The sequence below is a fragment of the Lithobates pipiens genome, unplaced genomic scaffold, assembly GCF_037356315.1.
Source record: "Lithobates pipiens isolate NorthernLeopardFrog02 unplaced genomic scaffold, aLitPip1_a1.2 Scaffold_3, whole genome shotgun sequence".
NCBI classification, from domain to species: Eukaryota; Metazoa; Chordata; class Amphibia; order Anura; family Ranidae; genus Lithobates; species Lithobates pipiens.
In genome coordinates, this window is record NW_027507790.1 from 32,003,619 (window position 1) to 32,020,047 (window position 16,429).

At 42.1% G+C, this 16,429-nt stretch overlaps 1 protein-coding gene across 2 annotated transcripts in view; it reads right to left on the minus strand.

The window, feature by feature from the left end:
- TTC28 (tetratricopeptide repeat domain 28) overlaps positions 1-16,429 on the minus strand; it is an 810,203-nt gene that overhangs the window by 734,007 nt on the left and 59,767 nt on the right. For both annotated transcript variants that reach the window (XM_077461413.1, XM_077461412.1), the window contains exon 2: positions 1,809-2,087. In XM_077461413.1, coding sequence (XP_077317539.1) covers positions 1,809-2,087 — 279 coding nt within the window. The remainder of the gene's footprint in view (positions 1-1,808; positions 2,088-16,429) is intronic.

Consider the following 16,429-nt stretch of genomic DNA (forward strand, 5'->3'; position numbering starts at 1 on the left):
TCGCAAACTGTTGGCGCTATATAAATCACCTATAATAATAATAATAATTTACAAAACTTGAATTTATCTGCTGTTAAAATTAATTTGTTCTAGATTTAAACTTCCTTAGGAGCTACTTGCCTCCAGGAGCAAGATACATGAAAACAGGGTTACCCTAGAGCACCATACGAGCCCTCAAAACTCAGGGGAAGGGAGTTTTATTTTAATCAAAACGTTGCCCTGCCCCTTCCCACCTCATATGCAGTCTATCATTATGATGGATACTCTATGAAGAATGAGTCATAACAGGAGGGAGAACAATGGTCAGACATTGCTTCTAGGTGAAGCCACAAAATGTGTAGAAGAGCACCTTGGGTTTTAGGGCTTCTCTGGTAGTTACCCTACTTTTATGCCTCTGTAGTATTCTTTTTCTTGATGTAGGTTTCTCTTTCTGGATGAAAGTAGTTGATGAGGCGGTTTTAATTGTCTTTGCAGGTGATCGATTTAAAGCTGAACTCCAGCTTTTGTTACGCTTTACATAGTAAGTTTGGGCCAAGTTGGCCCAAACAAACTATGCCCTTTACTTACATGTGAAGCTGCCGAATGGGCTGTATAAACTTTATGTAGCTGAGGCTACATACAGCATACCACACTGTGTTCTGGGTTTGAGCCAAGACCTTCCTGTCTCATAAATGGAGCACAATAGAGTCTATCTGAGAGGCGCTCAGCCCTTCATAGGAAGCAATGAATTCAAAGCTTCATCTGATTAAAAAAGAAACAGTCACCGCGTTAAGTGTACACAAATATATGAGTCCTTAACAATCCTAATAATGTGATATTAAAAGTGCTCCTGCACAATAAAATTCCGTGTTGTAAGTGCTCAGACTGGGTGCCCCACATAGATGTATACTCACCCCTATGAGTTGAGCAACTATCTCTAGTATGGTTGTTCAAGCACGTGGGGAGACCCCTGAAGAGATCAGTGGCTGGTGTATCTTGCAGTAGATTACTTCATATAAGTGGAATAACAGAAAAGAATCCTCATTTATTGGTAAAAACAATTAAAAGTTACACTCACATGTGTTAGTGCCTAAACATCCTGGCACCTGGCGTGTATAGCAGGTGATTTATTTGGGGAAATCGGCCCACAAATTGCAGTGTACCATTGACCATGGTTTGGCTTGATTCCTGTAGAATAGCGTGGGAAGAAGTGTGTTGCCGTGATACGGTAATGTTTTGATGCGTTTCAGCCAATCAATGGGCCATCATCAGGAAGCATCAGCATCTGACTCATCTGTTTGGCTGAGTCAGAGAGGCGGGCTGATGATGTCACAACCTCTGATTCAGCCATTCAGAGGAAACTTTGTATTCACTGTTAGAATACATCCCTTTCTATAAATGGCTCAGTGCTGCTCAGATTGACTATAGTGTGTCCCGGGTGTGAGGATGGAAGTCTTGGCTTGAACCTGGAAAACAGTGCTGTGTACTCTATATAGCTTCAGCTACATACAGTTTATACCATACATCCAGTATAATAATAATTTTAATTATTTTCTCCTGGACCAATTCCAGTGACCAGTATATTTGACCACAGATGTTTGTGTCTGCAGAGTTCTATGAACCGCTCAAAGAATTAAGGTATACTGGTAAAACTTATTTGCTAATGTTTTCCCTTAGGGCATAATCAGAAAGTAAAAAGAATGTACTGTAAATGTTGCCTTTCTACAAATCGGGGTTTAATTGCCGTAAAACACTGTACATAATGCTTAACAAGAGTTTCTGTACTCCCATTTATCAAACATAAATAAATTATTAAAATAATATCATACCTTTGGCCATTTTGGATTCAGAAGTCGTGCTTTGATTGCATCATCCAAAGCCTTTTCATATTTCTGTGTTTTCAGGAAAGCAGCAGATCTGTTGCTGTACAAAATACAGTTCTGGGGGTCGACCTGCAAAGTCTCACTGTACAGCTCAATGGCCAGTTCGAAGTCTCCATTTTTACAAGCTTCGTTGCTCTGGCGTACTTTCTCTATAAATTCTTCTTTACCAAGAATTGAGTTTTCAACCACTTTTCCTCCAAAGGATTTGGCTGAGATGACTGCAGCCTGTAATGATTAAAAAAAATACAATGCTTATTATTATTTAATGCAGCCTTTCTCAACCTTTTAAACACAGAGCAACCTTTGAAATAGTTCTCCAGTTTCAGGGAAGCCCTGCTAAAAATTAGAAATCTACAACTCATGATACATAAGTGTGATGGTCAGTGGGAGGAATGGTCCCTATACTTGTGGCCATTGGGAAGATAGTTAAAAAGATCAATTGTGTCAGTGGGAATGTATCTGAGAGGCAGAAATTGCCCAATGCTGAAGGAACCTTTAGCAACCTCTGGAGGAACCCTAGGGTTCCATGGAACCCTGGTTGAGAATCACTGATTTAATTGTTTAATGTAATAAGACTTTGTTATGGAATTTGCTGTTGTTTTGTTTTAAATAATTGAAAACATACCTGTCTTTCAACTATGCAGGAAAAAGCAACAGTTTCACTTTAATAATGGCTCTACTGTCAACCTATACTTTACCCTTCGTGTGGACCCAGCCTTATACAGAGTATTTTTATATTACTGGGCTGGTGAAGCATGCCAGGCTTTCTGCACCTCTTTACTGCTGTAGCAGATAAAAAAAAATCCAGACTTAGAGCGCCTTTGCTATGAAAGAGATGAGCAAAAGATAAAAGTGTATGCCCCTTCATTTCTACTACAAGCTATTCACAACACAGTAGTAAAAAGTCATGGTGCTAAGGAGGTTACCTTATGATACATTAAACACTTGCTGGTCACAAGTAGAAGTATAAAAATAATCTTCAAAAGTTGATGTTAACCTGACTAAATCAAAAAGTTAAAAAAAAATGTCAACATAAATGTTATAGTCCTGAACACAGTAAATAAAAAATAAATGCATGCAATATATAATCTCTTCTTAAACACTGAAAATTTTTCATCATCGTGAAAATTCCATGGTAGATTGCAAAACTCTGTGTAAACGCTGTTATTGTGCAAAAATGTAATAAAAGGTATCATGTATTATGGTATACAGTCAGGGGCGGACTGACCATTCGGGCACTCGGGCACTACCCGAGGGCCCCATGCCACTAAGGGGCCCCATCAGGGTTGCCAGCCTCAATAAAACCAGGAACAGTATGTAAAAAGCTGTGTTTTTAAAAACATCCCAAGATTATAGCTGCCCCGCCTCTCCAGTACCTTTTCAGTGTGTGTATACTGTGTGTGTATATTGTGTGTCTGTGTGTGTGTACTGTATGTGTGTGTGTGTGTATACTGTGTGGCCCCATAATCTATTGCCTGGGGGCCCCATAATCCCCTATTGCCTGGGGGCCCCATAATCTTCTATTGCTCGGGGGCGCCATAATCTCCTATTGCCCAGGGGCCCCATGAGTTGTCAGTCCGCCCCTGTGTACAGTAATGGTGCTTCATTGATGAGCAATGGTAATAAAAATGATTTTTGCTATATTCTTAGTGAAAATATTTTGTAATCTTTATAGCTAGTAAAAAGAGCTTCTATCACCACAAGCAGTGGAAAAGAATAAAATAATAATAGTGACCATCGTTAATAGTTAAAGCCCAACTTTCCAGACTGCTTTACTAGCACCAAATTAAAACCAGTGCCTTCATTAGGAAACAGGCAGCACACCAAAAGGTGTATGTCATCATTGGTTTGACATAACTACTACTTAACTTTAAATATAACCTCATAATAGTATATTTTTCTGAGCGTGAGCAAAACAAGCCAAGCAGGCAAAGCAAATTCTGACTGAACTCTTGAAAAATACAGGCTTTCAATATTTTTCCATGAATAGATAGTTTGTCATCTTTGGTTCTTAAAATGTCCAAACATTAACATTTCCAAGGACTATTTCATTAAATTGAAATGTATGATGCACTTATTAGATGTAAAAATTCAATAAATTGAACTGAAAATTGAAGGCTTTGCAAACAACAATCACATTTCTTATAAATTTTCCCATTAAAAATAGATCAAGCCTGGTCAGTGTCTAAAAGCAACTGCTTCACATTGTTGCATTCTTCGTTACTTCAGTTGTTATATATTATTTTTATGTTCCTCTAGGCCTGTGATGGCGAACCTTGGCACTCCAGATGTTTTGGAACTACATTTCCCATGATGCTCAACTACACTGCAGAGTACATGAGCATCATGGGAAATGTAGTTCCAAAACATCTGGGGTGCCAAGGTTCGCCATCACTGCTCTAGGCAGTCATAAACATGCAGATCAATAGCAGCAAGTGATTCGAGGTTTGTCTGTTAGGTGCTTATAGATACTTTCACAGCTATAGAGGTTCAAGAAATCCCACTGACCTTTCTGAAGGAAAATAGTAGTTGAATACATTTGAAATACTTACCAGATCACTCCAGATCAGCCAATGCTGACTGCTGGGAAATCCAGGCTTAAAACTTACTGACTCAAGAGATAATACCTTTCCCCATCTTGTTTAACGTGGAACTTAAAGTGTAACTAAGGAAGCCCATAGATGAGTCATAGATGACTTGGTTCCCCCAACCATACACTCGATGTGGATGCAAGAATCCTCCCCACTGTGCCTTTGTATTTTGACAGTGGAGAGACTTCCGAATACATAGATCAGTGCTGCAGGCTATAACCTGCAGTGGCAATGAAGCAAAAAATGTCAACAGGGAGGCCGAACAGAATTCAATCAGTTGACCAACTTCTTTTCAACCACTGTGCCCACACATGGATTGAAACTCGGCTGGTCCCTGCTGAACTGACTGAATTTTGATCAATGTGTGGGCAGCTTAAACTCAAAATCAAAAATTTACCATTTTGTAGCTTAGCAATCAATTGATGTGGTGGCTGCATTCCTTGTTTTTGCTTTTATTCCTTTATTTTCATCTGGTGATCGGCCAGTAAAATATCTTCTGCACTGCATCTATAAAGGATCAATGTAGCCACCCTTGAGCAGCGGAATTGTCAATTAGTGCAAAGAGCAGGGGTGGATCCAGGGGGGGCAATGGCGCAATCCCCCCCTAAAAAATATTAATGACTCCTGTCCTGAGTCTCACATCAGCAGCGGCACCAAGAGACAGAGACCCTGTTCTCTTCATGCCGTGCTAAAGGCTGGAGAAGATGGGAGGACTCGTAACTGGCCTTGCCTCCCTAATGCCCGCTGTACTGGTTGCTAGCGCCTGTGCCACCTGGCACCTAGCAACCAGTGACGTCAGGTCAGTCACGTCCCAGTCACTGCTGAGGGGGAGGAGAGTGAGACGCCGCATTAGGAGCCTTCTTGGCTCCACCCACCACCTCCCTCCATGATCTTCTCCAAGTCTCCATCACAGCATGAACAAGAAGATACTGACTTTTACTTTTTGCTTTAAAAAAAATCTCAAAAGTTTAATGTTAAAAAAAGTTAAAAGTTAATAAATAAATTTGTTCATCAGTTTAGGGCGATATATATTCTTCTACATACTTTTGGTAAAAAAAATTGCAACATACGTATATTGATTGGTTTGCGCAAAAGTTATAGCATCTATAAAAAAAAATATTTTTTATTTATTTTTTACTAGTAATGGCGGTGGACAGCAATTTTTAGTGGGACTGAGACATTGCAGCAGACAAATCAGACACCTAACTGACACTTTTAACACATTTTGGGGACCAGTGACACTAATGCAGTGATCAGTGCTTAAAATATACACTGTTATTGTACTAATGACACTGGCAGGGAAGGGGTTAACATCAGGGGCAATCAAAGGGTTAAGACCCCTTTCACACTGAGGTGTTTTACAGGCGCTATAGTACTAAAAATAGCGCCTGCAAAGGGCCTGTAAAGCACCATTCCTCTCACTCCAATGTGAAAGCCCAAGGGCTTTCACACCAGAGCGCTGCGCTGGCAGGACATCAAACAAACCCTGCAGGCAGCATCTTTGAGGCGCTTTAGGAGCGGTGTATACACCACTCCTAAAGCGCCCCTGCCCATTGAAATCAATGTGCAGCGGTGCCAAAGCACCGCTGCAGCGGTGCTTTGCGGGCACTTTTAACCCTTTTTCGGCCGCAGGGAGGGGTTAAAAGTGCCATAAAATAAAATAAACCTACTTGTCTGCTTACAGTCGTCTTCACAATGTACACTGAGCTACACATGTGCAACTCTGTTTATATTTCTGGGACATCATCCCCTGCTGGCCAATGAAGATGACAGTGGCAGCAACGGACCTCAGACCACTGACTGAGAAGTATTGCAGACTTTAACTCCACTTTAATAACAACGAAAGCCATTTGTTGTAAGGGCAAGGTCACAGCTTTATTGAAAAATAGTATCCATAATATCAATCAGCCAATGCTTGGCATGTTTGTATCCCCCCCCCCCATTTTTATTGCCCACAGCAGTGCTTTCAAGATACATGTCCTTTACAGCACAATACTGCAACAAAAAACGCACAAATTTATTGTATATAGCACACTATTGCACCTAGGAAGCATACTGCAACATAATTGTAAACCACATGTGCATTGCGGTGCACTGCCTTAATATATAATAGGTTGTGTGTATGGTTCTCTGGCAGTGATAATCTTGGGCATGTTCAGACTAGGACCTGAACCACATGTGCAAGCCCATCAGGGAGCTGTCACCAGCCATCTGCAGCTGGGGAATTCCTTGCCCTACAGCTGCACATATTTACGTCCCTTGTATACACATGACTGTGGGGTGGGGAATGCCTCAACTGCAGATGAATGGCCCTTACAGGTGACAGCGTTCTGATAGGTTTGGATCCTAGTCCAAGCATGCCCCAGCTCATCACTAGTGTTAAATTGGCCACTCAATTAAACTGAATGGTCTACTTAACTCAAAACATGTTAAAACACAAAGACTGAACACTACTGCAACTAATTGATGTAAATGGGTACTAAACAGTGTTATGGACCGCCTAGCACACGGCCTGGGTGCCTCTGCCAAGATACAGCTTCCTTCACTCTGGAACCAGGAACCAGGTATTATAGCTGAGAATTGCATCCAGGAACTAGACGACCCTAGCTTAGGTGCAAACTGGAACTGACTTTATTGAAAATTCACACAGAATATATACCACACAAAATTTAGGCAAGAGCTTGATCACATTACCGTAAACAATGCAAACCATAAACAGTAATATCAGTACATCTGATGCCACGTACACACGATCGGACTATCCGGCGGACTTGGTCCGGCAGACCAGAGTCCGCCGGACAATCCGCCCGTGTGTGGGCTCCGGTGGACTTTTTGTTCCCAAAAGTCCGGCGGACTTAGAAAGAAGTTTTGACTCAAAATTCTCTGCCGGACTCGGCAGTACAGCAGACAATCTGTCCGTCTGTGTGCTAGTCCGCTGGACTTTTGAACTGAATGGACTTGCCCACACATGGAGAAAAGTCTGTTCATTTTGAACGTGACTCCAGGTAGATGGAACTAGCAAAGGAAGTAAATGTCGCCTCCTTCATCGGTGAGATTGACACCTCGCTGGCCCCGTCACCTGTTATGAACTTAAAGGGGAAGCCCTACACCGAAAAAACAGCGTGGGGTCCCCCAAGTCCATATCAGATCCTTATCCGAGCACGTAGCCTGGCCGGTCAGGAAAGGGGGTGGGGATGAACGAGTGCCCCCCTCCTGAGCCGTACCAGGCTGCGTGCCCTCAACATGGGGGGGTGCTTTGGGGAAGGGGGGCCATGCCATTGGTTGTCGGGGTCTGCGGATGGGGGGCTTATCGGAATCCGGGAGCCCCCTTTAATAAGTGGGTCCCCAGATACCGGCCCCCCACCCTATGCAAATGAGTACTGGGGTACCATGCACCCCTACCCATTCACCTGGGGAAAAAAGTGTAAAGAAAAAAACACAACACATGTTTTTAAAATAATTTATTGGACAGCTCCGGTGGTCTTCCGTCTTGAGGGGTCTTCTCGCCGGACTCCCCTGTCATCTTCTGCTAGCTCTTTTACTAGCGGAGGAGCCCGGCTTTCTTTTTCGTCGATGCCGCCATCCGAGGGTCTTCTTCTGACTTTAGGGGTCTTGTCTCCCTCCTCGGGGGTCTTGACCCCTCTTCGGTTCTTCTTGCCGGGCCTCCGCTGTCTTCTTATAGCTCTTTTACTAGCAGTGGCCCGGTCTTCTGTTGCCGCCTTCTCTTCTTCCGACTTTGGGGATCTTGTCCCTCTCTTCAGGGGTCTTGTCCCCCTCTTCGGTTCTTCTTGCCGGGCCTCTGCTTTCTTCTTCCAGCTCTTTTACTAGCAGTGGCCCGGTCTTCTGTCGCTGCCATTTTCTCTTCTTCTCCCTAGAGATGTTGACTCGACGCTCTATCTGGCAGCAATGACAGGGACGCGTTGTGCTGCGACTTATATAGGGACAAGGGGCGGGGTCACCCGGTGATGTCACATGGTGACCCCGCCCCCTTATGATGTCACAGTCCCAGCATCCTCTGGGACTGTGACATCATAAGGGGACAGGGTCACCATGTGGCAGGGAGGGAAGAGGCCCTTGTCCTCATCAACATGGGGACAAGGTTCTTTGGGGTGGGGGGCCGCATGGCCTCCCCTTCCCCAAAGCACCCCCCATGTTGAGGGCTCGCTCGTCCCCCACCCCCTTTCCTGACTGGCCAGGCTACATGCTTGGATAAGGGTCTGATATGGACTTTGGGGGGGACCCCCACGCTTTTTTTTTGGCACAGGGCTTCCCCTTTAAGTCCATACCAGGTAACGGGCCAGCGAGGTGTCAATCTCAACAATGAAGGCGTCGACATTCACTTCCTTCGCTAGGCCCGGCTACCTGGAGTCACGTTCAAAATTAACTGACTTTTCTCCGTGTGTGGTCAAGTCCGTTAATTTCAAAAGTCCGGACCTAGTCCGCTGGAAAAGTACGGTTGTGTGTGGGCAGGTCCGCTCATTCAGAAAGTCCGGCGGACCTCCGCTACAAAGTCTGTCAGGTTGTCCGCCTGGAATAAGTCCTCCAGATAGTCCGATCGTGTGTAAGCAGCATGACAGTAACATCTTATGAACAGCTACCATAAATATAAACAGTAAGCTAATCAACAGCCAAACACCCAGACAATGCTTTAATAATCAGGGATATCACAATAGTTTGGTATCGAGGTGAAGTGGACACAAAACTACAGTATCAGACAGACAGAAACAATAGGCGAGTCAGTTTACAATGGGCCCACTTTGGGAAAATTAAACCACGAGAGAAAGGCACCTTAATAAACAATTACACATAACAACAGGAGACCTCAGCATCAGGTTGTTTTAAGCTGATTATAAACATCAGCTTAGAGTCTCTGAGCCTGGGAGGGGCGAACAGAGGCCCCGAATCTGTATTCAGGTCCTAGGTTCCCAGAGTCTGTGTGTTTTTGGGGAGACATGGACCCAAATCTGAAGCAAAACCACTCCAAAGGTCCCCCAGGCACACACCTCCCAAAGAATAGAGTCCCCTCAAAAGCCAGAGCCCACAGTCAGTATGCAAGAGGCTACCCTGTATTCCTCTCCAAAAGCCCTTGACAGAAATGTTTGCACACCTGAGCATTGCTGTAAAGGGTGAAGCTGAGTCAGAAGACATCATTTTCCCATGTCCGTGACAAGCTGGTCTGTTATGATCACAGCACCAGTGAGTAGTACGTAGATAAATGTCAGTGCACATGCAATGACGGGATGATTTTGTGTTTGGCGTAAAGGAAAAGATCACTCACCAAATTTTCCATTAAAGCTAAAAGATGAGAAATAAATGCTTGTTACTGCTCTATGAATGATAATACAAAACTGTGCAATGTAACCTCTGCAAACACAAGACAAATCCAATGGGATGGGATGGGAGCAGGGAAGTGATGGGGAATTAAACTACACCAAAAAAACTAATATGAGAAGTTTTGAACATTTCACATAGCATCTGATGTTTGTTCTAATTAGGGCATTCATACTCACATTCAAATGAACACAAACAGCTGAATGTGCAATCACATTAGAAAAGTTGTGAATTTATAACATTAGCTGTATGGCACAGCAGTTTGTTACAAGACAATTAAATGCTTGTCAACCCCTATGATAGACAAGGAAACATCTGAACATATCACAAAATCATTATGGTTGGAAAGACTAGGTAACATTAATCACGCTTTGTAATCTCAGTGGAAATTTTAATGAATTAAGTGAGATTATATAAACGCAGAACTGATTGTACAGCTGTACAGATAATCCTCCACACTCCATAAAAGGATTTGTTTTTGGTTAAACACCTGAATTTAAAGCTGCAAACAAATCCCAGCACTTAGGAACCTTTGCCACTAATTATTTTCATGTACTGTTTTCCAAAAATGACGACTTCTCAGTACTTCCTTTACTGGATTAACTGGAAAATATTATTAAACTAGAAAGTGAGGACATGGCGGATGCTTGAGACAGATAGAACTTTCTTTTAGTGGTATTTAATCACCACTGCGTTTTTTAAGTTTTGATAAACAATCAAAAAAAGACTGAAAATTTTGAAGAAAACAAAAAGGTTTTCTTAGATTCTGTTATAAAATTATGCAAATAACGAATTTTTCTTCTTCGCTGATGAGGAAGCACTGATGGACACTGATGAGGCGACACTGATGGGCACTGATGAGGCAGCACTGATGGGCACTGATGAGGCAGCACTGGTGGGCACTGATGAGGCAGCACTGGTGGGCACTGATGAGGCAGCACTGATGGGCACTGATGAGGCAGCACTGGTGGGCACTGATGAGGCAGCACTGGTGGGCACTGATGAGGCAGCACTGGTGGGCACTGATGAGGAAGCACTGGCGTGCACTGATGAGGCAGCACTGGTGTACACTGATGAGACAACACTGGTGGGCACTGATAGGCGGCACTAATAGTTTGCACTGATGAGCACTGATGGGGCTGCACTGATAATCAAGGCACTGATAATCTGTCTACATGTCCCCTGACACACTTGCCAGTTACCGGCTCTCCTATCCTCACACTGTGATAGCTTGTAAGGAGAGGAATGCCAATAACTGGATAACTGGTAAATTTGTTTACATGTGATCAGCTGTGTTTGGACACAGCTGATCACATGGTAAAGGGTTGCTGTGATTGGCCCTTTACTACGATCTGTGATCAGCTGTGTCCTAAGGGCACACCAATCACAGAGCATGCTGGATGAGCGCACCAGGGCACTTTGGGGGGGGGGGGGGGGGGGCATGAGAAAGCCACACTGGAGCCGGAGGTTAAAGTGAACATAAAATCAATATACATTACATTTTCATGTTAATTGGTTGCATGCCAAGTTATAAATAACCATCTCTCACAGAGATCACAGTACTCCCCTGACAATGCCTTTGTCTAATTTTAGATGCTAATCATCTAATGCTTCCACCTTTGTTTAGGCATCATCCAGAGTCACTGTGTGCTTCCTGAGCTAAGTTGTTGGCTCTTAGATGACACAATATTATATCACAATCCTTTTTGCCTGTGCATTTCTTGACTGTGTCTGACACAGATCAGCCCCTGCTCCGGCCTTTTACCTTGTGAATTGTTACAAAGTTACAATGTTGCAGTCTAAACACTACAGGAGAGGTAACTAAGGAAATGCCTCCTCCTACCTGTGGCAGATTGATAACATCACCTCAATCTAGTAAGTTTAAAAACAAACAACATGTAATCATGGGACTTTTTAGGTACCAAAAAATGAACAAATGGAAGTTAAAAATAATTTATTGATTACATAAAATAAGAATCACAACATTAAAATCTTCCAACATAGTAATAGACCTTGTGATTAATTTTAGTTTTAGTAGATACATTACAACGTGTTTTGTCTCCTATGGCTTCTTCAGGAAGCTTTATTGATTACATAAAGCGTGTACTATATAAATACTGTATAAATGAAACTCAGTCTAGCAAGGTCCCTTGACTACAGCTCAAGGATGACTTTTTAAAGTGACATTAAACAAAATCCTTATTACCCAAAAATAATCAATCCATGTGAAAGGAGCTTAAAGCTGGGAACAGGCTGACTTTTGGTACATGTGTACCACTGTCTGTTCATCAGAAGGTCTAACGACTGGCTTCTTTTGAACGTCCATGCTGGAAAACCAGAATTCAATCAGTGCTTGCAGCCAATGGCTACAGTGCTGATCAGTGTTTTTTAATGGGGGGGGAGACCGTGCTGTCAGAATGACACAGCGGGAGAGATCTCTGTATCATCATTACTTGTGTTGATACAGGGATCTGTGATTTTTTTTTTTGCTTAACCCGCTGGTTGAATGAAAAAAAAACTCAGTGTGAATACCCTGCTTTACTAAAATAGTACTTTTCACCGTAGACTAAACACACCACAATCACCCAGAGAACAAACGAATAAGCCTGGAAGGCAGCACTCAGATACAACACCTTTATTCAATTAAAATCCAACGTACAGCAGTCAATCCATACGGTACAAAAGCCATACGGTACCGTATGGATTGACGGCTGTACGTTGGATTTTAATCAAATAAAGGTGTTGTATCTGAGTGCTGCCGTCCCGAGTTAATCGTTTGTTCTCTGATCCCAGCAGAGCCTGCACCTGAGTGCCTATCAAGGGTGTGTATCATTTGGAACCTGTGCTTTGAGAGCGGATTTTCTTTTTCTTCACCACAATTACCCCGTAAGGTTCAAGGCTAAACATTCCTCTTAAATTCACACGAGTAATATGTGGAAGTGCTGAAAGGGAACATGAGCTAAATTATTTTTTTTCCATTTAGTAAATAAACTAGAAGGGTGAACGGGAACTCTGGTTAAAATGTAGCTTTATATAATGTGAAAAATGTGAAAAACAGTTGCAATCCCTGTCCTGTTTTTCTAGCTTCTTGTGTACCAGCTGTGGAATTGTCTTTAATTACTGTCCTAAAGACCAAACGAAAATGAGAGGTTATCTCCCAAAAGATAAAATATGCAAATGTCTTCGGAAAAAGGTTTGCCTGTTGGGAAAATTGTAGATTAATTGCTGTTTCAATAATAACCGTTAGCTTTTGGATTCTTACATTTTCCCCTCTTATTCTGTCCCAGCGGACAAAAAATCTCTCCAATAGGGTCACAGACAATAACAGAACCCTGACGGAGGTTCTAACTCCTCTCCATGTTATCTCATCTCAAAGAAAAAAAAAACATTTTGATTGGATTTCTGCTTTAAAAGCAGGATAGGCATTTGGCTAGGTTCCATATTGCACACGGAAGCAGAAAAGGAAAAGGTTCAACTTTACTTCAAACTGCTGACAGTTTATATATTATTACATTGGGTCTATTGTCTGAGCATGCACTAAGAGCTCCGTTACATAGGGGTATTACGGTAACATGCAGTAAAATGCACATCAACGCAAAGCATAGCAATGCATGTACTGTGTGTCACGTCTAACCCAACGCAGGTGGTCCAACACTATACCTGGCTACTGTGTGCTTCACCTATAGCAGCCCCTTTTTCTCATAAGGCAAGCAGGCCTACCGGTACTCGGTTGCCCCCAGGTCTTATAAAAAATGCTATAGTGCCTGGCTACCATGCCAGGGCAGGTGCGAACTAAGCAAAGCAAACAGGTACTTGCGTTTGGCAGACAGGAAGAGTAGTTCAATGACAGTCCAGGTAAAAAGTCAGGCTGAGTTCAGGGAATAGTCCAATAATCTGGTCCAAGGTCATACACTGGCAAATCCAATTTAGTAGAGCAGGGCAGACAGACAGGGGGCTTGATCAGGAATAACACACGTATCACTCTCTATCACAAGCATGAGACTGAGGGTTTGGCTTGCTAATACCAGGTTTGGTTACCACCCAGAGACTGAGTGACCACATCAATCACATTGCAGGTGGACAGACAGACAAGGAGAATGCAATAGCCAAAACCTGGATGCTGGAATGATGAGCAGGAGCACTAGATGCTCCTGACACTGTGGTGTGTTATGGTACTCCAAAGCACTAGTACAGCAGTGGCCATTGCACCTACGCTGCAACTCAACACAACTTACATACTGTGTTTTGCACTGCACCACATTAAAAAAAAAGGTTCACATCTGATATTTAGCATACTAAGGTGTGCTGCAAGACCATTCAATCGCTTTACCTTAACACCATGCTCCTTGACGTACAATACCATAGAGCAAGAAGGTGGTCTTGATGTTTCTTTACTATGAACAGCCAACTATTGCCAGTGCATGCTGTCATATACATACAGATGTTGGCCTGGAGTTTTTGAATTAATCTGTGTATTGTATGAAACTTGTACCTAAGTACACAAAGCAGACATTTGCCCCTGAAAGGCCCTTCCTCTCTCCCCTTCCTCTTAAGGAATTGTAAAAAAAAACAAAAAAAAACAATAATAAAACATAACCATACATTTTTGATTATTTTTATAGTTTTCACTTCAACCATCATTATTTTTATAGTTTTCACTTCTACCATCCTTGTCTAGATGAGGTTGACCTATTATGTGCGATATCTGCACAAGTGAGAGAAAGCCTGCTAAACCTTGTACATGCCTTGTCACATCACAGAATTTAGATCCAAGGAACAGAGTCCTGAGGAAGAACTTTGGGCTGGAAGTAGACATTGTTGGACTCCAAGGACTAGAAAGTATTTTTTTTTTCATTTACATACAGGAACAATTACTAAGGAAGGGTGGTGTTCTTCTGTAAGGTTTGGGTTCACGGTCTTTTGATGGGCCATCTGAGCCTTGTCTGCATCATCCTGTGCTGTTTTGCCCAGTGCATCGCAGCTCAAAGTATAGAATTAGTAACAGTTGGGGGAGCCCGATGAGCACAGACCAAAGCAGAAGGGTCTCAGACAACCTAATAAACAGATGTCAAAGCATATCTTGTACCAGTATCAGACAACAGGGAAGGAAACCCAACTCATTGAAATGCTTTGAGTATTTAGTGGCACCAATGTTTTAGGGGGCCTCAGCCCCAAACTGTTTAGCGTTACCTAATGTAATATACCTAAAATTGTATAATATTCAAAGCTATGTTTAGAGAAAGTAATTCATATCTAATACCACTGATAATGCCCTGTACTCATACAAGCAATGCATGTAGTCACACCAAGCAGAATATATAAAGCTGCATCTGGGGCCATCCTAATGTACTGAGTCCTATTTATTGTCCATTTCTGGCTTGCAATTTAAGGCTATTATGGTGTCAAATCTAACATGCAATCATTTTTAGATGACAGTAGCAATTTCCATTAGGCAAAGTGAATATTTCTAAAGGATCAGTTTTCCTTTGTTGAAAAGAAGTGACTTACCCAATTCTAGTCTATACTTCCATGGAATGTATTCCATTTAAATCACACCCATCTTTATATGTATGTAATCTATTCTAAAACTGCATTTTCTATGCGCTCAAGTGACTAAATAGTTGAAAAAAATGAGGAAGTTACTAAAAAAAAAAAAAGAAAAAAGAAAAAGAGCTTTAGCTAGTGATCCTTCAGGAGATGTAATGTATGTACATTGTGTTTCAGACTCCGTTCTGCACAGATTGCCTTTACTGTATTATTCTCCAGCTGTACCTCATGCTCATTTCTTGCTTCAAGAGAGACGAATGCTATCATTTTTATTTTGCAATGAGGACTTTTACATTTCACTCTGTAGGCAATTGGCTGCAATGTGTCTTGCCAATTATTTGTGTAATGATGAATATAAATTACATGAAATCAAACAACCATCTCAATGTGTTTTGATGATTTGAAAAAAAAATTAAAAATACTCATGTTTACAGCTTTTATCTGGGAATTTACATGATGGCAGACATATATGCATGTTTCATATACCTTGTATATTTCCTGCTTAGAGAGGTAGCACGTTGACTTGACTTTACTGGTACTCTTATGTCTCTACAATACTATGAGAAAAGCTATGTCCAGAAATGTTTATATTAAGTAATATGTTCCTTTTAAAAATGGTGAGCTGCTCAATTAAATAGTGGTTAAAACAAATGGCAAAAAGGCAAAAAAGGGACAGTGTATTTAGCTATCAGTAAAGTTAGGATGAGGAATATACATAAATTACTATTAAGCCATTCATTTGACTCTTCTAAAATGTGACAGGGCACATGGTAAGCCCTTTGAGCGGTAAGAGTGGCTTGACTCTGTATTCCAGATTACAACCCCACTATCAAGTCCACACTCTGAACCCTTGTCAACACACACAAATTTGTGACAAAGACAACTGTTCCTTTAAGAAATTACAACAGTCCAGGCTGGAATTGCATATTAAGCCATGTATATGATCCTTCTGAAATGTGGCAGGGCACACAGTAAGCCCTTTGTGTACAACATCTTCGGCTTAGGGTGGTAAGCGTGGCTTGACTGTAATCTTTTATGAAACGTTCCCCAGAGTTGCCACTTTTCTATGGGTGGTAACAGAGATACAACATCAGCCTC